Genomic DNA, 27,774 nt, shown 5'->3' with positions numbered 1-27,774 from the left:
CAGACAGGGGGCAGAATCGGTGCTGAATAAAACAAGCACTGCCTCATATTTGGGATTCCCCAGTGTGCTGGCCACTCCGTGACACCTGAAACAGAAGAAGAACAGCATCAGATTATGAGGTGTCTGTGGAAGTTCTAAGTTCATAGTTCTAAGTCTAGTATTCAAAATTAAACTGATGCTAGTTTATTGGTAGGCATAATTGGAAAAAATATATATATTAATGTAATATATTCAAATATTTATACTAAAATTGATTCATTATTTTTTTTACATGCTTTTTGAAGCTTATTCTCAAACAATTAATTTTATTTTCCATATAAATGGAATTAAATATTCTATGTATAATTTGAATAGGCTGAGTAGTATGTTGCTAAACGATTAAATATATTGCAGTAAAAAAAAGGACATAATGTATCTTTGGAATGTCATGACAGTACTGTCAAATGTAAATAACGGAATAACAAATGCAGGTACCTCTAAAGTACCGGTAAGGCCAATAGTCGGGCCGAGAGAAAGTGATCACATGCTGTTTACCTGTGACTGATTGCTGGAGGGGTTGGTACTGCTGAAGTCTGAGTATCTCTTCTTCTGTGGTGTGGTGATATAGACAAGGAAATTGGCGTACTCCTCTCTGACCTGCAGAGGACGCCAAACACCAGAATTTATATATATATATATATATACATGCCTTTCCTGGTTGAAATATTTTGGTGTGTTAATATATCAGTCAGTAAAACAGACATAAACGTGACCTGTTTAGACAACAGGCAGTGCATGATGAAGACCAGCACTCCTTGCAGGCTGTTGAGGATGGTGAAGACATATGCTACTAATGTGGAGCCCTCTTCAAACAGGAACGCACCAAAGACCCACATCAGCCCGAGTATACACATCTGGGCAACAGCTGTCACTGTGAACGCTCTGCATGAAGACAAGGAGGAAGTGGAGTCACTATAAGCCCAAACCCATGGATAACACTCACTCACTGACTGCTGCACCATCTGTAAGACCCCAGATTAACAGAGGAGAAGCTACGGATGGGTTCTCGTAAAGCAGATTAAAAATTGGTAGAAAATTAAAAGCTAAAGAGTGAAAAATAAAAGAAACGCAATTTTACAAATATTACACGCTACCCAGGACTGTGTTGCGTTTGGTGGCGTATTAGATTTTTTTTTTTACAAATAATTAGCAATATAAATCAGCACTCAAGAGTAAAACACACAAAACACAAATTGAGACAGAGACTGACTGACTTAATTTTGTATAGTTTGGTGAGGTCTGGGTTGAGGCTGGAGAACTTCTGGGCAAGCCTCCAGACTGTGACGATGAAAAAGAAGATGTTGAGAAGGATGATGAAGCACACAGGGCCAAAGAAACTCCAGATGAGGCCGTCTTCCAGGGACAGCCAGCAGCTAGTTGGGCGGAAGGAGACACATGTGCGTGATTGGGCTTTAGTCGTGAAGACATTACACAAGTAGGTCTGCGTAATCCACTGCTACATATCAGGCATGCAACGCGACACACTCACTGCTTGTCGGTTCCATATCCATTTGCCCTGATGATTACAGATATAACGACGATAAAAAGAGGCGTCCCATAGCCAACGAGAAACAAGTGGAGGGGCCGAATTGTGGCATTAAACACCAGGATCACCATACGGTACAGCTGAACCCCTTCCAAAAGCATCCAGGTAAACACTCCCAAAAAGAAGAAGTGGAGCATCACCGCAATGAACCTGCAGCCGCCCTGCGATGCAGCACAAGCGCACGAAAGAGACCAGAAAGGAAGGTGCAGAGAAAGAAAACGTTAGTGCATTTAACAGCAGTAAATTTGGCTCAATTTATCATTCATTTTCTGCAACTACCAATCCAGGTGTAGGGTTGCAACCTGAGGCGTTAGGCAAAGTACACCCTGGACAAGTCACCAGTTCATCACAGCTACGCTACTTTCTTTAATAAGAAGCAACAATTGGACTAATTCCATTATTACATTCCATCAGATTCATTAAATAAGGTTCAATGAAACGTTTTAGCAATGTTTTCATATAGTAATCTACAGTAGTATAAAACACTGTTTTTCTCTAAATACTCTTTGCTCCACTGCAGTATTCCTATTCTGTTCACGATAACTAAAGTATTAATTCCACACTGATGGTAGAAATGGGAGTTTGAGATGTAATATTACAGAAACATTCACGTACAAACATACCACAGGTTGAGTTTGTGAAACGCCAGCAAGAAAGAAGAGGTCGGCCATAAAGAGGCAGACGCACAGGTGGAGGTGAATCGTGTTGCGGGTCCCTTGTATGGAGTGGCAGAACTTGAACGTCAGGATGCACAGCATGAGGCACAGCAGGGAGAGGGTCAGCCCAATCTTGGTCACCAACAGGAGACCGAAAGTGTGCTGATGGAGAAAACATGGCAACGCTTACAGTCTCGAGTTTACGGTAATCATTTACAACATGATGCAACGCTAATGAGTACATTCTGTGCACTTCTCATGGTAAAACTGTGACATCTTATGATGTATAGTACAAGAACACTGAAAATACAGTATGCATATACTGTCAAAATGGCAAAAATTGCAAGTTAGCAAACAGTTTCCATCTCAAGCAGATGTGGAGGAACATCATCATTCAATAACGGACACCTGACAAGCAGCTGAATGCTTCATTGTGTCTGTCTCTCTCTCTCTCTCTCTCTCTCTCCCAACCCAGCCGGTCCAGACAGATTTCCGTCCACTATGAGCCTTAGGTTCTGTTCAAGGTTTCTGCCTTTTAAAGGGACATTTTTCCTTGTGGGTCAAGTTGGGTTCTGTCTTTCCCTGCTAATCCTGTAAAGTGCCTTGAGATGACTTTCTGTTGTGATCTGGCGCTATAGAAATCAAACTGAATTGAACAGAGCTTATACGTTGCAGCCAGAAATGGGTTAGATATGAAACGTGCAGGTCATGAGACAGAAGACAAATACTCAATAAAAATGAGTTGATGATTAAGATGATTTTTGCTTGCTTACAGTTAGGAAGATTTTATTTTACGACTGAATGTCAGCACCTAAATGTATATTATCTTAATTGGGTATTCTAATAAAATAAAATAAAAAAACGACCAGATTTTCTGGCGAGATCAACATGTTACTTCGGTTTCCGTGGTATGCGTCTGCTTACCTTCATCGGGTAGCGCGCCATGAGCACAGCGAAGCTCGTCAGATGGTCACAGCTGCATAAAGTGTGTGTGATGTTGGAATGCTTTTGATGGCAACCGTCTGTCGACCAGGTTCCTCTCTCACTCCAGTACACGCAGATGTATTTCACCTCTGGAGACTCCTCTGTATCCTTTTCATAAAACAAATCCATTATGTCAAAAAGATCAGATATTTATGGCTACATTTTCACCGGCAGTGCTTTGGCGACAACCAGGAAGTTCTTTTAGTCACTTTTTGTCACACTGACCGTAGACCAGGCGGTATTTACCTGCAGATGTCTGAGGGTGATGTTGACAGGGTGGCTTAAGTTCTGAGTGGATGGGTTAGAGACCACGACGGACGCAACTCTGGAGGAGACCTGAAAAGACGGATGCACGCCATCTTTTTCATATTCTGTCAGCTCCTCGAAAGAGTGATTACCCGAGAGCTCAAGGTTCTTGTAGATCAACAACGCAGCCAAAGCGAAACCTGTAAAGGGCAACGTTAAGGAAGATAGTGAAGACAAAAAGTCTAAAAGTATTATTTGATGACCATGAACGTTGTGATTTTTGAAGAGAAGTGGAAGATAAGATTAGATTCGATTAGATTACCAGTGTAAGGTCCTGTTCCTGCTGCGGTTGTCCAGTCAGTGTCGAGTGAAGCATTTCCAGCGGTCAGATGAATCGGTCCAAAGGGCTGAGTGTTTCCTCTCTGCACAGCAATCTCTGCATGTACTTTAACAGGAAAATGAATTTGACATTATCCAACAGCGTTCCTGCTGTTCTCTGTTAAAAGGCACGTATTATCATAAAACGAAAGACCTGCAAGATTACAGCTTCTCCCTCAAGTGCAGTGTGAACCACCATGGCTGAGCTAATGGACATCGCTCACCTGTCTTGGTCGTCTCTGACTTTTTGGAACTGCCTTTGAGATGTTGACCAATGAGCATAATGGAGTTCTCCACCGTAACAAGCAGCCTGCTAACATCTTCACTGCTGTTCAGGGGACCAGAGGACAGAATGGCCTCGGTGGCTGTTAAAAGTTGCTGTTCAAGGGGGGGGGGGGGGGGGGGGGGAGATGAGATTATTTCATTTCTGAGTGCAAGGATTGATGTGTCTGTGTTTTAAATCTGCTTCTCTGACCTGCAGTAGCGCCTCTCTGTCAGCTTTTCCCTCGCCAATGAGACTCGGGTTCGAGAGAGCCAAACAGCTGTTTCTCATCAGCAACAGCATATCTGCCAGGCCTCCAAGCGACTACGACACAGACAGAGAGAACAATGAGACCATTCAGTTTGCGCTTCACTTAAAGTTACACTATTGTTCAAAAGTTTGGGGTCTCCCAGGCCGGTTTCATCTTCTCTGAGCAGCTAAACTGTTTTCAGCTGTGCTAACATGATTGCAGGGTTTTCTACTCATCCATTAGACTTCTGACGCAATGAGCGAACGCATTGTACCATCAGAACACTGGAGTGCTGCAGGAATCGGTGTAGATGTTGCACCAAAAACCACACACTGGCTGCAACGTATAAGCTCTGATTAGTTTAAAGGTATCTTCATTGGAAAACAAACAGCTTTTCTTTCGTAAATAAGGACATTTCTAAGTGACCCCAAACTTTTGAACGGTGTTGTATGTATGTTATAAAACACAGAGCTGCAGGTTTGTTTTTTTGAAATGCAATGAGTTTTAAATGTTATTTTTAATGCTATCTATTATGATCTACTTTGCATTAAACACAAGCTACACTCGATAAATCAAGCCGTACAAGAGCTTATTAAATTATATATATTAAATGCAGTATGTGCTTTGGTATTTAAGCATGCAGCTTACCGTTGCAGGCATATTTTCAGCTTTGAAGTCGTCACAGTCGAGTTCTGGATGGAAAATATCAGATGATCATCTCATCAATTGATTTTTGATGCATTCAAAGCAGTTCAAATCTGCGTGAAATGCCAGCCGTGTGACCCTTCTCCCTCCGGCTGGAGATGTATCAATCACACATATTTGCTGTAATGTTGATTAGAGCATTCCCTGCACTCACTTGAGCAAGGGGTCCTTTCCATCCCATAATTAGTGTATCCTTGTGGACACTTGCACCAATAACTCCCTTCAACGTTGTTGCAAGTTCCTTGAACGCCACAGATGTTTTCGGTTTTCATTTCGGCCTCATTGCATTCATTTATGTCTGTATAAAGAGAGGGACAACAGAGACATGAATAATTATTGACGTTATTCATCAGCAGGGATTTCAATTAAATGCTAACGGCCAAAACAAAAACTCATTCGCAGTGTGAGTAGTACAACAGTACTAGTGGTGTGAGTTGCACAGCAAGTACAGGATGTGTTTTACTGTTGCAAAAAGTACTTTGGCACACAGTTTCCCATTAGTCAATGTTGAGAGTTATTATAGCATTTGAATTAGAGTGACACAGGAAATTATACTGCAGTTTAAGTCACAGTACAGGAAGTTAAATTAGTTGACCCATTAAGAAAGGAAGGCTTAGATGTTGTCATTCATGCAGCTCAACACAAAACCAGCCATTTCTAGCCATGGAAATAATCCCGAGGTCAAGTTGTGAGCGCCCCAGATTCCTCCATAGGCTTTCACTTGAACGTTAAACTGTACGCTGTTTCGAAGAACCAGGGATGTTGTTCGAGACGTTTGTATTAGCCGCATTTGGATTTCCCCAAAAGAAAACGTTATCGCCGGAATCTCTCGTTCCTTCAGCTGCAAGTTAATGGAAGCTCATTTGCACCGCTTTTGTGGCACAGCATCGGCCGTCTTCGACCTGCAGAGGGCTAGCCATTACTCACCTACGCACAATTCTTGCCTGCTCCGGTTACTGGCAAATCCAAAATGGCAGGTGCACTCGAAGCTCCCAATCAGGTTGGAACAATTGCCTCCGTGGCCACAGATGTTGTCGCCGTAGTGGTTATCTGTGCATTCGTTGTTATCTGACAAAAATAGTGAGTGAAGATAGGTGAGACCATTTCGTCAAGAGGCAGGCACACACACACACACACCACACACACACCACACACACGCGCGCACACACACACACACTCACCCTGGCACTGTCCATCTAACCCTGTGAAGTGAACATTCCCGTTAGCGTTGGTGAAACCAGGCAAGCACTGACAGTAATAACTGCCATTTGTGTTGGTACAATTTGTGTACTTCCCACACACATCCGGGAATTCTTTGCACTCATTCATATCTGCAGACATGAATACACAAACACACAAAGCAGAGGGCAAACGTTACAGATAAAATAAACATGGTATAACAGACTGTGTCATAATGTAGACTCCTATTAGAGAAGACTGTACTTGTCATTTTCATGTCAAGTAATATTTCTTAAAGTTAAAGTTCTTTAAAGTTACATGAATCTCAGAATTGAAAAACAATTGCACTGATCATCTTCGGGGACTGTGCAGACCGCTCGCTGTCCCGTGATTCTGGAAAGTCCTCTGGAAGACTCCTTGTGTGGTCCCAGTTCACAAGACCTTAGAGCCAAACCTCTTCAGATCCGTGGCCTTAACCTCTGACCTGATGAAGGCACTTGAGAGGATCATTCTAGAATCTAGACCCCCCCCCCCCCCCTGGTGATCCCAAACAAATAATTTGCACACCAGCCTGGCATTGGGGCTGATCACGCTGTCGTCTACCTGCTGCAGAGATCCCTGTCTCACCTACATGACAGTGGAAGCACTGTGAGGAAGGCATTTTCCGCCTTCACGAGTGCTTTTTTTTAAAAACAAAATCCAACCTTCACTGCTCAGGGTGAAGCTGGAGAGAGCGGGGGGGGGGGGGGGGGGGGGGGGGGGGGGCTCAGGGTATAGCGTACTCTCACAATTCTCCGATGACGCCGCCATTGTCGCTACCTACATTCAACTGCCAGCAGGACAAAGGAGATGGTGCTCGGCTTTCAAAAGAAGCCCTCCAAGCCGACGCCGGCGAACCTCCAGGGAGAGTGAGGAGACGCAAGCGTTCACCTAAATAACAAACTGGACTGGACAGACAACACCGGCTCTCTTTAGAAGAAGGGTCCGTGTTGTTCATGCCTGTTGAGGAGGCTGGCGTCCTTCGGTATTGGTAGACCGCTGCTGAGGACTTTCTATGACACTATGGTGGCCTCATATGCAGTAATGTGGTGGGGAGGGGGGCTGGTTCTGAACGGGACAAAACCACGCTCAACAGACTGACTGATGTCAGATTGTGGCTGCCCGCTAGCCTCCATCAAGGTGGAAGTGAAACCCTGACGCCCCCACCCTCTGCATCACACTGTGGGGGCCTTAAGAAGCTGCTCCTGTGACAGACTCAGACACCCTAGGTGTAAGAAGGAGCGCTTCCATAGGTCTTTTGTTCCACCTGCATAGTTAGACTGCAAACCGTGGCTGGTGATTTGGATGTTTAAACTGTTTACACTGTCCGAAAGTTTTGGGTTTTTTTCTGCATTTAATTGTACAGAGTGTGGGTAACAGATTGGACAATAGAATTATTGTATTTGTAATCAACGTTTCCCTAAATGTCCCTTTATATTGTCTTTTTGAGCTGCTGTGACTGTGAACTTTCCTTCCTGAGGGATCAATCAAATGTATCTGATCTTATTGGTGGATAGAAGCAAGACAGTGGTGAGGGATACAAAAAAGAGTCGATAGCTATTACCTACACATTGACGGCCTACTGAATACAAGCCCTGGTCACATTCACAAAGGCCTTTCCGCAGCACACACAATAATCCTGTAGGCACAGAAACAGAAAACAGTTTAAATTCAAAGGAAATCCTACAGTAACATTAAAGGAGTGAAGTCATTTTGAATTGTTTTTGAAGTTTTATTCAACCAATCATGTATGGTTCAAGTAAAAAAATTCAAACTGACAGTATATTCCATCTTTGAGTGGAGTAGTTTCCTTTACTACATTAAAGAGTTTGACTGGAGTCGAGGCGAGTGTGTAGATCCTAGCTCTCCCTACAAGAGTTCCTCTCTCTCTTTTGCTGATCTCCTTTCATCTATCATCTTTCTCTGAGAACGACGGCACATTTTATATTCAGCCTCTGGACTACGTATAATAACAGACGCTAGGGGGAAAAAACAGTGGCGTCTTCACATGATGTTAGAACAAAATCCTACTTCCTCTGTCTTTCCCCATCGTAGTCAATGACTACTCTGTTGTATCATAATAACACTTGCGGTTCCACAGTGGCACAATTTGACGGAAACTGGGCCAAGTCTGTCTCTGACAGTGAGTGTGTAAAGCAGTGTGACTCAGTCGAATTGAATAACTGAGAAACCAGAGAGACATTAAGACAAAATATGTGAAAACTGCAGTTTTCATCTTATAAACTTATTATTTGTGCGTTACCTCTGCTGACTGTATTTAATGAACTAGATCTAGAGAAACCCTATGACAGGATGCCCAAAGAGGAACTGCGGTAATGCATGAAGAAGTTTGGAGTATGTCAGAGTAGTTCCATGACATCAGCGTTGATGGACACATTGTAGACATCTTCTTCTCTTAAAGTCCATGTCCACAGCAAATCAATGTTCTCCACTTCACCCTGTCCTTTGCATCGTCCTCCCTCACTACGTCCATGTATCTTCTCCCGGGTCGACCTCTAGCTCTGTTCCCTGGCAGTTTCATCCTCAGCATCCTTCTACCGATATCGTCCCCGTCTCTCCTCTGGACATGTCCAAACCATCAAAGTCTGGTCTCTCTGACCTTGTCTCCAAAACGTCTAACCTTCTCTGTCCCTCTTATTGCCTCATTTCTAATCCTGTCCAGCCTGGTCACTCCCAAGGAGAACCTCAGCATCTTCATCTCCGCCCCTTCTAGCTCCGCCTCCTGTCTTTTCCTCAGAGCCGCTGTCTCTAAGCCGTCCATCATGGCTGTCCTCACCACTGTCTCTAAGCCGTCCATCATGGCTGGCCTCACCACCGTCTTGTAGACCTTTCCCTTCATCCTCGCTGATTCTCCTATCACAGAGCACACCTGATACTTTCCTCCACCCGTTGCAGCCTGACTGCAGAAGATTCTTCACTTCCTTTCCGCATTCTCTCCATCACTCTTGACGTACTTGACGTCCTCCACCTTATTTACGTCTATTCCTTGTAAGGTCACTGTTCCCCCTGGAAACTTCTCATTTACACACACATACTCCGTCTTACTCCTGCTCACCTTTATTCATCTCCTCTGTTAATATATCTGTTAAACATCTTGGGGACTACGCAGTGAACATTTATTGTTGTGTCCCTTTTAAAATTAGGGTTAAAGGTTTGTAAAAGTTTCACCCCTTCTACTATGACCATGGTAGCTATACAGTAGCTTCCATGGTTAGTTATTAAAGAGATACATTCGGAAATGGATTCTCAATTAAATCACCAGATACAATTGTTTTTCTTAATCGCCGACATATTGATTGAAGAGTGTATGTTTGGCTTCCAAAAGTACAAGTAACTTGTATAAAAAGTTACAATCCCCCTCCCCCAGTAAAACACACACACACACACACAGTCACATCGTGCTCTCATTGATAGACTTACCAAGAATCAAAAGCTCCTTCCCAGACCTCATGTCGAAAGCAAACCAGATGCTCAACTCAAAAGCACAACTTCACAGTCTCAAAGCACGGCTGATAATATCTTGAATAAATGTAAATCTTTGAAACAGTCCAAGACAGATTTTAGTTTACAGTTTCAAATATTTCTGAAGTTTAAGGTGAATAAAATCCGCAAAGTTTGCGCAGGAAGAAACAAAAAAAATAGACTCCAAAAAAAGTTTACGCTTCTCTTAAACTTCTTCTCTTGGCAGAGAAAGGAAAAGCGAACCCTCACCAGCTTTCTTCCTCGCTGACTCACAGTCTAGGCTTGCTCTCACTGATTCCCCACCCCCTTCCTCCCTCTCTCTCTCTCTCGCTCTCTCCCTCTCTCTCTGAGCTTGTCTCATGTTAATCCTTCTACTTCTTTTCTTTCACTTTATCGGTCACATGTACACATTTCACACAGAGGCGACATATCACATTTTGTCGACAAGACCTTCTGTCTGTAGTCTTTCACATTTCCCGCTTGGCTTCAGTGGACTTTAGAGATCTGGAGGGGCTTTGTCCTGTTTACTGAAAATATCAACAGTATATAAACCACATCCTCAGGGGTAGTACGGGTAGTGCGTTTAGCAGGAGCCAACGTATCATTGCCAGTTTCTCCCTTGTGCCGGTCTCAAGCCCGGATAAATGCAGAGAGTTGCGTCAGGAATGGCATCCGCCGTAAATAAAGTCATGCCGGATCGGTCGAGGCCCGGGTTAACAACGACAGCCAGCAGCGTTGTTGTTGTTAACCCATGGGACGCTGCTGGAAATTAGATTACTGTGGGTCGAAGACAGAGACAAAGAAGAAGAGGAAGGCGGGTGCATCAGCAGCGAGAGAAGAGGGAATGGAGGAGTTTAGGACTGAGAGTAGAGACTTTGAATGTTGGGACGATGACGGGAAAAGCTAGAGAGCTGGTGGACATGATGATGAGGAGAAAGGTTGGTGTGTCCAGGAGACCAGGTGGGAAGGAAGCAAGGCGAGAAGCTTAGGAGCAGGATTCAAGTTGTTTTATAACGGAGGAGAGGAAAGAGGAATGGAGGAGGGGTTACCTTGAAGGAAGAGTTTGTGCAGAGTGTTCTAGAGGTGAATCGAGTGTCGGATAGACCGATGAGCTTGAAGCTGGAGATCGAGGGTGTCATGTTGAATATTGTTAGTGGGTTCGCTCCACAGGTAGGATGTGGGTTAGAGGAGAAGGAGAAGTTCTGGAGTGACTTAGATTAAGTGCTTCAGAGCATCCCTAGAGAGAGAGCCGCGATTGGAGCAGACCTCAACGGGCACGTTGGTGAAGGAAACAGAGGAGATGAAGAAGTGATGAGCAAGTTTGGTATTCAGGACAAGAACCTAGAAGGACAGATGGAGGTGGACTTTGCCAGAAGGATGGAAATGGCAGTAGTTATCTTCAGAAGAGACTAGAACATAGGGCGACCTACAAGAGTGGAGGGAGGAGCACACAGGTGGACGACATCTCGTGTAGACGGAGCAGTTTAAAGGAGGTTGGTGACTGTGAGGTCGTCGTAGGAGAGAGTGTAGCCAGCATAGGCTGGTGGAGTGTAAGATGACTCCAGTGGTGAAGAAGATGAAGATGACGAAGCCAGAGCAGAGGACAAAGTGGTGGAGGCCGAAGAAAAAAGAGTGTTGTGTGGCTTTCGGGGAAGCAGCCACATTCACCAGCAGCACAGACGGCAAAGAAAGAAAATATACATCTTGGCGATGGACCAACTCTCCAGACAAAATAAAGCCTCGTCTTCCTCTCATTCCAGCTGAAGCTGCTTCTCTGTAACCATTAACCTGCAGTTTGGCAACAAATGTGTTTAAACAAATAAACCTTTGCATGTTGAAGAGGGGGCAGCATGGTGGCTCAGCAGTCAACGGGAGAGAGGCGGGATACTCTCTGGACAAGCCGCCAGTTCATCATAGAGGCTGCACATAGACAATCATCCACACACACACACACACACACTCACACCTACGGCAATTTAGTGTAACCGGCTCACCTAATTTGCATGTTTTTGGAGATCCGGAGAACCCAGAGGCACGGGGAGAGCTTGCAAACTCCTCGCAGAAAGGTCGGATTCGAACCTGCGACCTCCTTGCTGTGAGGCACTGCTGTATTTAAACAGCGAACGCCAATGACCAACCAAAAGCATTCCTTTTTAAGATCATGGCTGATCTAGCCAAACAATAGCATGATGGTGCGCCGCGTCCGTCTTCAGGCTCGGAGGCCTCAAAGGTAAAGTGTATCCTGTAACTACATGCTGCCACCATATGGTGGGAAAGTGCTTTGTGAAGTGATGCTGAGAATTTAATACTATTGCGTATTCCTTCAGATGTATCAACATATACAGTAATAAATATAACACAATTTGCAACGTGTCTTCGTATACATTCGTATATAATATTCACCTTCCTTACACACCTTTTCCATAAAGTGTTTTTCATCCAGTCCCTTATTTGCCAGAAACGTCAGAGAGCATTTTAAATAATAATAGGTTTTATAGAGCGCTTTTCAAGGCACTCAAAGACACTTTACATTGTGCATTATTCATTCACTCCATACTTGGTGGTGGTGAAGCTACTGTTCTAGCCACAGCTGCCCTGGGGTAGATACAGCTGCCCCGGGGGCAAGACTAACAGGAGCGAGGCTGCCAATTTGAGCCACCGGCCCTCCTGAACCACCACCGACATTCACTCACTTACTACATTCACACAGGCAATCTGGGTGAAGTGCCTTGCCCAAGGACACAACAACAGTGGGCACGTGTGCCGGAGCCGGGAATCAAACCGCCAACCTCTCGATCATAGGACGAGCCGCTCAACCAAGTAAAGTTTTCACAACAACATAAGCTATCATCTTGACAACAGATTTTTTTTTTTCATTTATTCTTTATGTTTGATATTTAATGACACGATAAAGACTTATTCCAGAAAATGATGCTTGTTGTTTATTTTCACAGCGTTGCCTTAGAAGGCGGCATGTTAGGGAACAGCGGACAGACATTCCAGGTCAACAGACTCCCACACATTTCCTTAGAATGTAGATTCCAACATTTCTGCAAGCGCTTCGAAGGCAAATATGGCGCGTGGGCAACAAAAGCATTAGTAAATACAATTAAAAATCTGATTAAAGAAAGGATAAACACTGACATCTTTCAATTCAATATATCAAAATATACCAACATATTAAACAGAATTGTGTCTACTTTTTAAATATTAATCAACGGTCCATCTTGACGGCTACAGACCAGGCTTGTAGAAGTTGTGGATGGTTTGTCAATCAGAGGCAGCAGATTACGCTGAAATACATCAAACATGCAACCGAGAGAGAGAGAAAACATTAGAGAGCAGAGTCAGACCCGTTCCTTTGATGGCCTCGACCAACGACCTCCCAGCTTACCTTTCACACGGACTCTCACCAGCGCCTCACTGGAGCCAATGTGATTCGTGGCCACGCATTTGTAGCCTCCGCTGTCGCCGAGTTTCACGTGGGCTATGATCAGCTTTCCATCCTTCGTCGCCTCTGCTCCTGCAGGCAGGCTGGCGCTGCCGACCCGGCTCCACTCGAACCCAATGGGGTGAGAGCCGTGGGCAAGGCATTGCACAGACAGGGCTTCTCCAGGCCGAAGCGTCACCTGGCCAGGCAGGCAGGTGGCATATGGAGGAGCTGTAGGGAGGAGAAGGCAGCCATTTGCATGGGGGGGGGGGGGTCTGCATGTACAACCTCTGGCCTTTATAAACCGTGCTGTTGACTTACTGTCCACCTCGATCTGTGTGTATGCCTCACTGTAGCCATGGACGTTGGTGGCATTGCAAATGTATTGTCCTGAATCTTGGCGCCCCACATTGGTCAGTGTCAAAACTCCATTGACGGCTGTGTGTAACCATGGCAATGGTGCTCGGAGTTTGGACCAGGTGATGACAGGGGTAGGGGAGCCTGAAGGAAAAGAAAGGATGAAGCGGTTGATTGAACGGAGCCGTTTCACACACACACACACACACACACACACAGACATCCCGGCAGCCTTACCTCTGGCCACACACCCGATTGTGACCGCATGCCCCTCCACCACTGTCATTTCGGTGGTGCTCACCGAAGCCACCGGAGCGCCCAGCCCTCCCTCGGCAATGATCTCCACTTTGACCTCTGTCAAGCCCTCATTGTTTTCAGCCTGGCAAATATAAACGCCAGAGTCCTCCGGATGCATCGCGGGCCACTGAGGAAAGAGGCGACAGCTATTGTGATTTATTTCTGCCTTAAAAATCAGTTACAGTCGCCCATCGTGCATTTGCTCCAACTTCACCTGTATGGTGTTGGCATTATTAGTTGCTGTGGTGACCAGCTGCAGGGTGGAGCCTTGACGTTTCCATGTCACCTTGGGGCGTGGCCTGCCTGTGGCACGACACTCCACTGACACTGGGGACCCCATCCTGACCCGTAAGGGCCCCGATGGCGTCAGCCGTACTTTGGGAGCAACTGAAGGGAACGGGAAAGCGGGCATGACTCGAGCATTAAATCGCACGGGCGGCGCCAGGGAGGGGCTTGGTGACGCCCAGCCCTTGGGGCAACCATTGCACCCCTTTAGCACACTCAAGAACTGTGGCGATTGACACAATGATGAAATGTGAGAAGAAGAAAAAATTCTGAGTCGAGTCTGTGGTTCCACTACTGTTAAATTCAGGAACTAGGAAAGCAGCCGACCTCCGCCAAGCAGATCATTCCTTTCAGAATTGGATTTACACTATATCTACATGGTGATCCGGATCATCATAAGTTGATGTATATTGTAAACTGATTTTTGAATCCAGAAATGGGAATAAAACTCTATCTGGTTTTTTTTCCTGACCTCATTCCGGATCAGATCCAGAAGCTATTTTTGCATTATCGTGCAAATCGGATCCCTCACTGTGATTTTTGGTGAGTGAATTGAATGCATATTTTACAAGACTGCTCTGTTTGATGGCTTTGTCAGGATTTTAATAAAAAAAACTGATCTAACGCAAATGTCAGGGGCTACAGTTGGCTTTCAGGTTTTTTTTTTTTTTTTTTTTTTTATCTGATACCTTTATTTCTAGGAGGTAAAAAAGCTTCTCAGACATTCTCACTGAATGGTGAGGACAAGCTTACATTTGACGTTCAGCATCGCTGTGGCAGAGCCATGGCCGGCAGAGGTGCTTGCTCTACAGTGGTATTGGCCCTGGTTTTCAGGTCTTGCATTGGATATCGTCAGCACAGAGCCATTAGCTCCAAGCTGGGCATTGTCTACAAGGAAAAAGTAGATTTTAATCCACCTGCAAAGCTCACAAGTGATAGTGTATCAGCAATGATTTTACTTCTGACCTGGCAATGGTTGGTTGTTGGCTCTCTTCCACCCTACAGACACAAACGGCAGAGCACTGCTGCCCGCCTGGCACCTAAAGCTGGCAGACTGGCCTTGGCGGACAGTGGCTACCCGGGGCTCCACTGAAATAACAGGAGCCTTCCCTGCCGCTGCACGCAGAGATGGCTGGTTATACTACGCAAGCATGCAAGAACACATGACGAGTGAAACGCTATGAATCGTCAGGCATGACTGGGTTAAAAAAAACAGTTCAAGCAAACTCCAAACCCAAAGCAAACAAACGTGAGCAAATACACAGATTGCACACAAGCGAAGCAAAGTACAGAAGAAAAAAATAAATATGAAATTATCTCAAGCACGTTGTGTCAATAATTTCATGCAGATAATAAAGCAAATTATATCCTAATATTGTTTGGTTTGGTTTGGAAGCGATGCTTATTGGTCTGATTTCTCCTTTACGTGTTTCTGTTTGTGTTCCTCGCCGATTGAAAGACGGATTTAGAAGTATCCAATTAAAAAAAAAAAGATGCTTATTATGGGGTATAGGAGAAACCAGGAAAGGGCCGACTGCTGTTAAATGTTTTACAGCTAAGTTTGTGTTACAGCATGAACCTTCAAAGTACAAATGGAATACGTCATTAGAGACATCAAGCAAATAGACAAAAATATGATAAAGTCATACACACACACACACACACACAGTTAAACCAGATGTGAAGGGATTCATTACCTGAACATAACAGAGAACACAGGATTAGAATGCCTGGTGAGAAATCCATGATGCACAGAGGACAGTCCAGCTTTAATCACGGTCTCTTCGCTCGCAGCCTCTCTTTGCAACACAATTACTTTCGACCTTTAAACCCTCACTTACCATTTTACCCCTTCCCCTATTCAAACACTGCTGACCAGCGCTAGTCGGGTATATAAAGGCTTTCCGTTGCTGTATTCTTCCTCTTTTTTGGAGCAAACAACTGATTTCCAAATCAAGACAAAATGTCCCAGATCAAGTCTCAGAAGCTGCAAAAACTACCAAATCACATACCGGAATGCTCGGACTTCAGCTTTTATACACTTCATAGACGTTTATTTGTATGTTCCTAAACAAATTGCATAATAAAATTATATTTTTACCTGGATGTTTTCTATGGTGCCGACTGTTTTCACATTATTATGTTGACTTGCTTATTGAGAGCCAGGATACCGGTTCAGATTCCTTCTAAGTGTACACTTGTGCGTTTAAAGTGTTAACATATAATGGCAAATAAAGCTAATTTTAATCTTAAAACATAGCCAATTCTTAAGATCTTTAACATTGTGACTATTCTTCATATGACGATTGAATTTTTAAAGAAAAATCGAGATCAAATACTCTCAACAGCCACTGTCATTGATCATAAAACTGAATTCTATTGTTGATTGTCCATGTTTATTTTTGTATTGTGTCCTATGCATACTATATCATTAACTTTTGTGAGACACCAAGGTCCAAACGTTTGTAGAGAAATTAAATGACAAATGAAGGAGCAATTAAAAATTACTATAAAAATGTAGCTAATATGGATCAAGAATAATATGATATGAATAATAATATGAATATGTTTAAATATTCTACAGGGGGGATATGAATATTTAAAATTGTGTCATAATTGACTTTAATATTTGAAAATGAACAAAATGCAATACAATCATAATGTAAAATAAAAATGTATTGTAATAAACAAATAGAAACTAGAAAAGCATTCAGAGAGCACAAACCTCCGCCAAGCAGCTCATTCCCCTCCTAACTGGATTTACACCGTCCACATGGTGATCTGGATCATCATCAAAAGGTTCTCCATTGTTCTTGGTATCCACTTCATGGATTCACCAACCATGAAGTGAATCGGAGTAGATTTTTAACTGATTTTTGAATCCGTAAATGGGGTCTTCAATGTTAAACGTTATTATTTTCCTCATTCTGTGTCAGATCCAGATTAAATTCGGTGGTGAGACAGAGACCCCCACCCTACATAACTGTGTCATTTGAACACAAAATGCAATTTTGACTAGAGTTAACATTGTTTTGGTGGCAAAGTTTTTGCAGGGGATTTGGATCATTTAGCATTTTGTGCGTGTGTTTGTTGGACTTGTGTTTTAATGTTCTGGGAACATGAGATACGCTTTCAGGAAACGTGTGCAAACGGTAACATACTTATCTGTTGCAAATGCTTTTTTTTTTTTATAAATATATTAAATATTCATCAGGCCAATCAAACTCAGCTTGTCCTTAGCAATACCATTGGCCACAAAGACTTACAAAGAGATATGTTTATTCATTTTTGGTCATTTCAGCCATTTAAATGTCATTCAATACATTTTCTCACCGACAGTTCAGAGATTCAGTGAAACAATAAAATCCACAGGCTTTCTTTTAGTCTTTTTTTTTAGGCTTATTTCTATTCTTCGGGGGGGAAATTCCTATCACATGCAGGCCTTAAACGTTTCAAAAGGTTTTTTTTGTTCATCATTTATTTAAAAAAGTAAAAGAACATTTATTAATTATACAAAGGAACATAGAAAACAAAAATGATTACATTAGCAAAACTAGAAAAGCACTCAAGAGAGCGCAGACCTCCGCCAAACATCTCATTCCCCTCCTAACTGGATCTACACCATCCACATGGCGATCTGGATCATCATCAAAAGGTTATACATTGTTCTTGGTATCTTTATACACCAACAATGAAAAGTAAAAGTGAATCAGAGTTGATGTGTATTTTTAGCTGATTTTTTTAATCCGTAAATGTGGTTTTAATGGTAAAATGTAATATATTTTCCTGACCTCATTTTGGATCCAATCCGGTGAGATAGAGGCCCCCACCCTACATGACTGTGTCAAATTTCATAAACATCGGTCAATAATCAACCGAGATATTTAGGAACAGATTTTGAAGCTCCATTGACTGCAACGTTAACGGAAATGTCAAAGTGATCCAGAAACCAGGATCTCTTCTGGATCCTCGGCAAAATGTAATCATCTGTTCCTGGCAACATTCCCAACATTCCCTGAAAATGTCATCAAGATCCGTCCGAAACATTTTTGAGTCATCTTGCTAACAGACAGACAAACCAACCAACGTCAGCGATTACGTAACTCCTGCCTCGGCGGAGTTAATTCACCTTCCAGAGAAAGATATTTGGAACTGATGGAGTCCTTTTCGCTAGTCAGCCGGGAATAACGGCAGGTGTCCTTTCCAGCTCGGATCAGCAGTGAGTGGAGGTGACACCCAAGTTGCTATGATGTGCATCGAAGTCTCCGGCATATCGCACATAGCTTTGCAATCGTCTCGAGTCAAGTGGAGTTCAAACATCAATTGGAGTTTTAGAGAAAGACTTTGCTAAAAAATATTGAAAAAGTAACTCATATCCATGTAACTTTTTTACTCACTCCTGTTAAGAGGCCGACTACTGACATCAAACTTAACACAAGGCAAATGTGTTACCCATTTATAAAGGTGTACCGTGTTTACAAAACTCACAGACATACCCTAATTTTGGCATAAAAGGCTTTTTGTCTGGGTAGCAAGGAGAGGAGTGAAGGTGCAGCATCAGCTGGACATCGTGTCGTGCTGCTGTGGTTCTCTTGGTGAGATATGACAGGAGGGATCACCACAGTCCAGCAGCTTGTACTGACCCTGTGGTGACAGGTTTAGATTCACTATTTTAGCTATAAATACTCTGATAGCGTGATCATTATAAAATTCCACAGGGCGCTTTGCAAAATGAAATGTCCTTTAATGTTCGACATTAATCTGTTCATCTCAGGAAATGTAAAATGCAACACTTGGGGTCTAAGAGTCCGTCTGGACTACGCCACATGCTAATAAAAGGTAATGCCACAGCTACGTGGTTGGCGAGTGCGTAACTACAGCAACGGTGGGTAAACCATGTCTACATACACAGGGAGCAAGGTCCTCTTCATCACCTCCCATCAGGTGTGTGACGCAGGGCTGGGTATCCTGCTGGAATAAAGCAAGTCCTCGTTAATGGAGTCGAGTGATCAAGCATCAGGTTGACATCATACGATAATTGCATAAAATGAAACACGTTAAGAACATATTGGCACAAGTTGACGTGTGATCAGAAGTCATGTTTGCAAACTGCTACGAGATAAAACAGAATTCACTGGAATGAAAACGCATTTTAAATCATGTCTGCAACTATTTTCCGTGGGAATGTTACGAGCCCGAATGGCATGCAAAACAAAATGTTAAGCCAAGTAACTGGAATCTGTCATGGTCTCATGTTCCTGATTCGCCGTTCCTGTTTTGTTTGTCGTGTGGCCGCCTGCGAGGGCGTTGGGCGGAACACAACGAGGCTCATTCGCCCTCATTACCACCCTGCTTAGGTCCGGCCCTGCTGCCGCCCCGGCGCCAGATCATGCTTTTTGTATTTATGTTTGCCACACTGTGTATTCTCGTTTAGGTTTTGTTTGGCAGCGTCTATTTGTTCTATTCTCCAGTGCCGGCCAGCCAGCTAATTTAGTAAGTTGTATTGTTATTATTTTTATTTTTCTGGACACCAGCCAGTCCCAGCGTGAGTTTTGTTTTGGTTATCGTTTTTATTTTTAGTAATTACCGTTTTCGAAGCCTGCCCGTCGAATTACTGATTTAATGTTTTCCTGAGCATTGCTTGACTTTAATTCCGGAAGTAAATTGTTTAAATCCTTTACCGAGTCTCCGTCTCTGCTTTCTAGCGTCCGTGATAGAATCAGAGCTAAGGAACGAGGAAAGGTGCAGTACTACGCCACAGACACATTAATTATGAGCACATAACATTAACAGACGCAGCTCGGGACAGCTTGTCTTCAGAGATCAAAATGCGACGTAGGACAAACGGGGGCGGAATTACAAAAGAGTAATCCGGGAGGTGCTATGTTTAGTACAGTGAACTGTGTTCTATGGGATGATCAGTATATCTGTTCTCAAGTCCACCGACGTGCGCGCCGTGGCGCCATTACTAAGTGTTGGAGTGATGAAAGTAAACAGCAGCACATACGGCAAATGTCATGCAAAATAAAAAACTAGCATGACCAGAAACATCATCTTAATGTGACACAGTAGATATTATAATCCTGCATTACAGAGAGAAAACAGCATAATAAACAGTAAGAGTTAATACATTAAAAGTATACAAGCATGTACATGTTGTATGTGTACATCTGGTGTACAGTACTGCTATTGTGTAGACAGTGTAGCCCACATTTTAAAAATATTTGCAATAAATTATTAAGTCTGGCAGCATGACAATATCTGATATCAAAATAAAACAAATTCTACAATGATTCTGTATCAATGTAATCATCATCAATCCCTGTCATGGCTGCCGTAGAGTACGTCGTGTCACATGCTGTATGGCATGTGATAAATTAAAATGATGAAACATTGATTTGCTTCTTACTAATATGAACTAGCAGTTACTAGTTATAGTACAGACACTGGCAGCTAGTAGCCCTCGTCAGGTCGTAGTTAACAGTAAGTACACGCATAGGAATGTCCAGTGACTATTATAACCAGTACTCACTAATGATCACAAATGATATACTGTAATATAAAATGTCATGACTTTTGAATACTTCATTCCTCTAATAGTTATAGATATATATATATACAGTATTGCTATTGCAGCCCAGTGTTCCCTAATATTCAGTTTATTTTGTGGAGTAAGTTTTAACCGCTATATTTTTGTGAATAATTTGGTATCCCTTGGTTACAATTTACTGCCCTTCATGTTATCTCACACATAATATTCTCTGATTTATTGTTTGCCAGACACTCCCTGTTCCCTGTGTCTCCACAGATAGATGGCGGGGACGCCCGCCCCCCCCGACAACCTTGAGACCATGTTTTATGTCTTATGGGATACAGGGATGAACAGATGTTGTTTGTCCTCTCTCTTCCTCACCTAACCCACACCCCTCCTCTCGGTCTCTTATGTTGAGACCCACATTTCCACACCCATCAGATTTCATATAAATATTGCATGCATACTTTGAATCACTGCGTGCTCCTGCTGCATGTAAAGATATGGGCCTCAAAGCTTGGAGAATTAAATAAAATAGACAAAAGACACATTTTAAGCTCTTTAGTTTGCTTCGTTTTCCCCATACGAGCGCTGATTGAAGTCGTTTTGGTGGTCAGATTGATCCCTCTTCTGTTTTCATTTGTATGTGAGCTGTAAATTCGAAAATAAAAAATATTTTCAATCGGAAGCCTATTAGTTCATAATGTGACCTCTGCTGCAGTCCAACACTTAGCAATGTCGCTGCAAGAAGCACGCGTCCAGGTCGCCTGAGGCCATTCCAATCAATAGAGTTGAACTGCTCTTAGTCTGACCCAGGACCTGTTTGGATTTCCAACTCAAGGCTGTCAGTCCTGCAGCAGAACATGGGAACAGAGCAGCTGCGAGAGAATCCAACATTAATGAATCAACGGCACGGAAGAGGAGGAAGCAAGAAGACGACCTGCGCCAAGTCATCTTCTGCGATCTGGTGCGGCTTTATAGTCCGAAAAATATGGTCGTTTTCTCTGTTCAAATGCTGCACACTATAGTTCTTATACATAGCATAGATAGTAAACATTGGTATATGCGGTATTATCTTTAATGTCAAAATGTTGCTGCGGCTCCTAGCGTGTTCTTTTCAGTGGGAAACCTGAGATTTGGAGGTTGCCTGGGCTACGAGCGTGGTTTCGTGTGATTTGGTAGATCTGTGTTGAATTAAATCAGCTGGACATGTAAGAAAAAAAAAAAAGTCATTTTGCTTCCCATCCAATGTGCTTCTTCAGTTCAGCTCGCCTCTTAGGTGAAATGCCAAAGTCCAGTCGGCTTGATTCAACACAGATCTCCCGTTACCCAAATCAAAGATCCTGTGATTTGGGTTTCCGTATTGGCAGGGGGAGATAGCGCGCGCGCGTGTGTGTGTGTGTGTGTGTGTGTTTACCTGAATGTGGTACGGTTGGAGAGTTGGCCTGGCTTGCCTCTGAAGACACGCTTGAAGATGGCATCCTAGTATATATGTGCGCTTCATCTTGGAGCTTTGCGACATTCTTCTTATACCGAATTCTCTTGTTTCCAAACCAGTTACAAACCTGAGGCGTCAAAGGGAAGTCAGCCATCTTTGTTATTCCGAGCAAGCGTTCAGGCAAACGTTTCAACACACCTGAGATACGGTGATGGAACACTTCTTTGCCAGCTCCTCCTTGGCCTCCTCGCTGGGGTAGGGGTTCGCCAAGTGGGTGTAAAAATACTCGTTCAAAATATCAGCCGCATGTTTGCTGAAGTTTCTCCGTTTCCGCCTGATGCAGAGGGAGGGGGGGGGGGTTGCAACAGAGTCACAAAGTTGTAGATACTCATTTGCATGCTAACTGAAATTAAGATGAATACATTGAATTGAGAGCAGGCAGGAACAAAACGAAACCCCACCTGGCATCGAGGAACCTGGAGCGCAGGATCATGACTGCTTCGCACGTACTTTGCTTCAGCTGGATCTGAATGGTGCTGAATTTTCGGTGGATGATTCCCACCATTCGTTTAATCTCTTTGGGCAACACGGGCCGTGTGCGGGACTGCTCCCTCAGCAGGTTCATCACATGGTCGGTGAATTCATTGCATGCCTGCGTGCCAAAATGGAAAACGGGATAGAGGGACAAAAAAAAAAAAAAAAAGCAGTCAATTTTGCTTTAAGGAACAGTTCGCCTAAAAACGTAAATTCAGTTACTCACATCAATGCCAATGGAACGAATTATAAATTGGGAGAGAAAACATTTATTGATCTTCACAGCAAAATAGGGATGCAGCCTTTTAATAAAAAACATTAAGCTCATTCGGTGCCTACATGCCTTTGAAGATGAAATCTTAAGCATTAGTGCAGTTTGTACGAGGTGGATGCGAAGGTGCCAGCATGTACGTATACCCCCCGCCCCCCCCCCCCTGCAGTTTTTTAAGATGCTGTGTTGCTGTTTTCCTGTGACGTTTCCTGTGACAGGAAGGTTTTGTGAAATCTAAATCCAATCCTTTGAAGTAAAGAGCCGCTCGTTACAATTCTGCTCAATTTACAAGCGGCTGTGCCGTTTTCTTTGTTTGTGCCTCGTAGTAGCTTTTCTAGCTTGAGCATCTCACCTGTTCATATTTGTCCAGCTCAGTGTGGTACATCTGTCGTACGTGCGTGAGCTTCTCCATGTACTCTGTTTTTTGTAAGCTGTTCCCGTCATTAGGCGACCCCCCCACTGCCACAGCGACTGCCGCCGCCGCCGCCGCCGGAGCGCCTCCGCCCCTCTCCGGACCGGCAATTCCTTCTGCCAGCAGCATGTTGTCCAGTCTCATGATCTGGGGGTCAGGATTATCCTCCTCTTGGAGGCCTTGGATACTCAGTGCTGTGGAGATGGATCGAAATGGACAAATCAAATGTAATCTTACGCAATCAAGTTAAGGTTAATCAGTTCTTCTGGTAAAAAATCATTTTAGTCACTACCACAACAACAACCTGCTAACTTAATCTACCGCTGCTGCTGCTGCTGCTGGAATCCACGGTATGCTGAAAAATACATTTGTTTGTCCTACCAGAAAGAAAATTCTGGCTCCACAACAAACTAGAAAAACAGCAAGTTTGCATATAACGTGGAGCAGCTAACAGCAGCAGACATTCAACACAAAACAAGCTGGCAAAGCTTTAAGATGCACCCAAACATCCTGCCGATTTGTAGCCTGTTTAAACATTTTTAGCAGTTTTACATTTAAATAAATACAAACATCTATGAATAGCTAAAACAAGCCGTTTTTCTTTTTGCTGTGCATTCCTTACTAGTGCAAAAGGTTATGTGTGCTATGTAAACACACTCCGGACTCCGGACGTACATTTATCTCTTTATTTTTAACCAAACTGCATAATCCAAGGTCTTTGCATCCCCTAAACGGTTATCTCACACACACCCCCCCCCCCCAGTTTGGATCCCCTGCTTTAGACAATGAAAGGAAACACTCTATAGGATTAGGAGACTGAAGTTTGGGGAAATGTTTCTTGACTAATATGCAATCTACAAGAATCTTTCTTTCAGTGTCCATTGATTTTTATCGATTTCCTTTCATCTTTATATTCTAAATTGACGTAATTCCATGAAAATTCTATGTATGGGTCTTCAAAAGAATTATTGTGATGTAATCATGGAGAAAGCAGAAATACAATGCGGCACGGAACCTTTTTTTGGGGGGGGGGGGGGCTGGAACGCTTACCTGACCGTTCCTTGATATCACACAGGACACTGAAGAGTGCCGGCTTCATTCTGTGGCAGTTTAAAGCATGTTTCCTGCGATAAAAAAAAAAAAAAGAAAGGAGAAAAAGAGACATATTTTGAAATCCATCCTTTGATAGACTCTCCTGCTACAATGACAGAATCAGATTCGGTTATCTTGATGTTTCATAAATGACCTGTATCCAACTCTAATATGTCAGCATCTGTCCTCCTAAAAGCCAGGCACGTGGGGCACAGATGTGTTTTTACACAAGTCATTTACGTTGGCAACAAAGAAAAACCGACATATTTGTGAGATAACACAAACCTAAAACAATACAATAAGAGAAAACGTATGAAAGGTTTGCTCCGGACTCCACTTGCTTCTGGGCAGATTGCGAGGCCTTGTAACGACTGAAGACTTGTCAAATACACGCAACAAAACAAAGGATACGAGAAAGAAAATGCAAGATGCATTGCAGTTGTCTGCAGGAATTTGTGAGAAAAAAAACCCTGAAAAAAGGACTGACATCCATCAACAAGTCAGTGTGAACAGGACGAGTTCAGATGATCGACTGGACCGGGTTTAGGGTTTGCCTGAAAACAGATCTGACCACAAAGCTTTCTCATTCACGTGGACTCGCTTGAGCCGAGTCGAGGAGATGTGAAGATATAATCAACAACGAAATGAGCTGCACCGTTAGCTAAAATATATTTATGACATCAGTGAAACCACCATAGTGGATTCAGTCACATGTACATTCCCTCTTAACTAGAAGGGGCCCTAAATAGGCCTAATACAGATGAAGCAATGCATGGAAATTGGTCAAAGAAATGTGCCTCCATACCCCATAAACTTCTGTAATGCGTATCTGACACGGACCGCACACGAAAGGAACATAAAAGGGACATAAAAGGAACAAAAAAAAAAAACATAAACGTCTTTGAGCAGACAATTCAAACACACCTTCCAGCTCACACAAGGTGCGATCTTGTCATGGATACGGATATTACCTGGCCTGGGCCTCGTCCAGGCTCTCGTGTGTGATAGCCATGATCTGCTGGAGGACGTCGCCGATGTTCTGCAGCGGCTGGCCGAACGTGTGATGCTCCCTTGTGCTGTCAGGGTCGCCCGCAACCTCCTGAGAAAACCCGGAGTGGCCCAACATCATGCGGGCCTGGTTCTCCATGGATCCAACTTACTGGGATGCGATTAGAGGAGGAGGGGGGGGGGGGGGGGGCGCTACAAGAGGGGCTCCCTCTCAAACTTCAAGGACTTGAAAGCGGGAGGGGCGGGGAGAGAGAGAGAGAGAAAAAAAACTAAAACTAAAAAGGTCTCGGAGCTGAACGCAACGCCGCCTCAGCTGGACCGATCTGCGGGATTCGAGCTGAACAACAATGGAAGCCGAGAAGTGCCGCTGCTTTGTTATTTACTTGTCTGATGGGGCTCGAACGCTTCGCCGCGCATCGCTGATGTGTTCTTTGTCACCGAGGCGACGTTCGCCAGATATTAGTCCGTCCTGACAGAAGCGTGCTGCTCGCGGACACATCCCTTTCTCCAAAAAGACAAAAACATCCCCGCTCCACCTCCTTTCTGCAGCGCAGCCATTCGCCGTCAAGTTCCGGAAGTTGAAGGAGACTGCTTCCGCTCGCGCGTTTCAAAATAAAACACCATGGACGTCGCAATGGACGTTTTACTGGGCTACAATGACATTTCACATTCCAGTTTTGTTTTTAACAAATTCTGTGTTTAGCAATGAATACATTTGAGTTCAACTCGAGAGTAGCGGGAGGGCCCAGCCACAGACGGACTCAATTTCACTTCCGTTTTATTGCAGCTTAAAGCAGGAAGTCCATTGACGATCCGGCTCTCAGAGTGATTCCTTGACCACGAAAACCGATTCCGAGACATTGGAATTCCATCGGCATCGGCGTCACTTTGATATTCACCCATACATAACTCAAATGAGGACTAAAGAAATCAGTTTAAATGCTGACCGAATCCCGCAATGTTACAGAGAATGAAAGGAAATCCTGGTCCCGCCCCCTCATCGCCGCCCACCAATCAGCAAATGGAGTCTCTTTCGACTGAAGACCCGTTCTCGGTTTTTAGGAATAAACGTTCAGAGATTCTTTTCTGTAATCCCGTTTACAAACAAATACACATTCACACAAGCAGCATGAAAACAAACTAACTAACATTTCATGGATCTGGATTAATAATGGCCAAATTTCAGGTTTGGCATTTGTAATTTCTGTCTAATTTGGTGTACAGTAGATGCAAATAAATTCAAGACCCACCAGATTTTAAAAAGTTTTCATATGACATGTCAATCATAGTAGTGCAAGTCTCAGAGGTTTCTTTTTTTATTTTTGTAATATTTTTATTTGTTATCTCACAGTAATGATAATTTTCATCAAGCCTTGGTAATTCAAACATCCTCCTGAGACAGATTAAGGCATCAAGTAAATGCAATGACAAAATGGAATAAGCAAAAGCAAAATGGAAAAAGAAATATGACTGCATTTGTATATTTCTCTTTTATTGATTGTCTTTATATTTCCTCGCGTATTTCCTATTTATTGTCAACTGAACTGAAGTATCATGGGAATACTTCCTCCATGATTAGGCACTACACTGGGGGAACACAAATCAAAGTAGGCTATAATAATAATAATAATAATAATAATAATAAACTTTATTTATACAGCACCTTCCAAGAAAGAACATTTACAAAGTGCATTAACAGACATAAACAAAAGTACAAAATCAAGAGTATATAAATATAAAACAGTGCAGATAAAAAATGTAAATAAGTAAATAGCAGTCGCTGCTTCTGACGTCATATGTCACGTGGTATCTTTCGCACCAAAGCTTCCTTTGAAGCAGTGGTTCTATGGTTCAGGTAGTTTCGGGTTCGAAGCTCGTATCGAAGCTTCAGTGTCGCGCGGCCATCACTCGGTTCTCCGAGGGCCGCCTGCCCCCTCGCGACACCGCCCGTCTCTCCACCCTGGTTGTCTCCGCCCTCGCTACGTGTCCCCCCGTTAATCACCGAATCGCCGCAGAGTCGACGTTGTTCTACTTCTTCCTGCTATATTTCGCTGTGCAACTGTAGGGCCGCGTCGCTGGCGCCCCCTGGCGTTGTTCAGTGCGCCTCCAGAACGGACATATCAAAACCAGTTTATGCTTCCTGGTGTGGTAGTTGCTTGAGAACACCTGTGTAGGAGGCAGTAACAACGCACAGGTGTTTTTAAAGGTGGTTTAGAGGTTTTAATTTTATTAAAATAGTTGTAAAATCAATTTTGAGTGGGTTTTTTTTTTATTGTTTTTTGCATTTTCATTGTTTTTACAGTGGCTGCCTGCTCTCCTTGTGCTTTTGTGTTTTGCTTATTTTTGTTGTC

At 43.5% G+C, this 27,774-nt stretch overlaps 3 protein-coding genes across 3 annotated transcripts; all 3 read right to left on the bottom strand.

The window, feature by feature from the left end:
* Positions 1-43: 43 nt before the first annotated feature.
* LOC137906703 (adhesion G protein-coupled receptor E5-like) lies at positions 44-10,906 on the bottom strand. Its single transcript, XM_068750991.1, has 18 exons — positions 10,817-10,906; positions 9,726-9,780; positions 7,849-7,923; positions 6,248-6,397; positions 5,994-6,134; positions 5,221-5,364; positions 5,010-5,053; positions 4,325-4,435; positions 4,074-4,227; positions 3,794-3,907; positions 3,472-3,671; positions 3,166-3,333; positions 2,209-2,403; positions 1,529-1,746; positions 1,254-1,412; positions 753-921; positions 535-636; positions 44-85 (listed from the first exon to the last, which is right to left on the bottom strand). Exons 1-18 carry the CDS (start codon positions 10,904-10,906, stop codon positions 44-46), a joined length of 2,331 nt encoding a protein of 776 aa, XP_068607092.1.
* Positions 10,907-12,924: 2,018 nt separating this feature from the next.
* LOC137906702 (basement membrane-specific heparan sulfate proteoglycan core protein-like) lies at positions 12,925-15,980 on the bottom strand. Its single transcript, XM_068750990.1, has 8 exons — positions 15,960-15,980; positions 15,103-15,277; positions 14,890-15,024; positions 14,066-14,238; positions 13,792-13,978; positions 13,519-13,698; positions 13,162-13,428; positions 12,925-13,060 (listed from the first exon to the last, which is right to left on the bottom strand). The coding sequence occupies exons 1-8, from the start codon at positions 15,978-15,980 to the stop codon at positions 13,056-13,058; spliced, it is 1,143 nt and encodes a 380-aa protein (XP_068607091.1). The 3' UTR covers positions 12,925-13,055.
* Positions 15,981-19,066: 3,086 nt separating this feature from the next.
* Positions 19,067-25,562, bottom strand: LOC137906470 (pre-B-cell leukemia transcription factor 1-like). The gene is made up of 7 exons (XM_068750741.1): positions 25,387-25,562; positions 24,374-24,447; positions 23,264-23,517; positions 22,568-22,758; positions 22,305-22,440; positions 22,086-22,233; positions 19,067-19,107 (listed from the first exon to the last, which is right to left on the bottom strand). Exons 1-7 carry the CDS (start codon positions 25,560-25,562, stop codon positions 19,067-19,069), a joined length of 1,020 nt encoding a protein of 339 aa, XP_068606842.1.
* Positions 25,563-27,774: the final 2,212 nt, after the last annotated feature.

The sequence above is a fragment of the Brachionichthys hirsutus genome, chromosome 17, assembly GCF_040956055.1.
Source record: "Brachionichthys hirsutus isolate HB-005 chromosome 17, CSIRO-AGI_Bhir_v1, whole genome shotgun sequence".
Lineage (NCBI taxonomy): Eukaryota > Metazoa > Chordata > Actinopteri > Lophiiformes > Brachionichthyidae > Brachionichthys > Brachionichthys hirsutus.
This window is presented reverse-complemented; position numbering and strand designations above follow the sequence as displayed.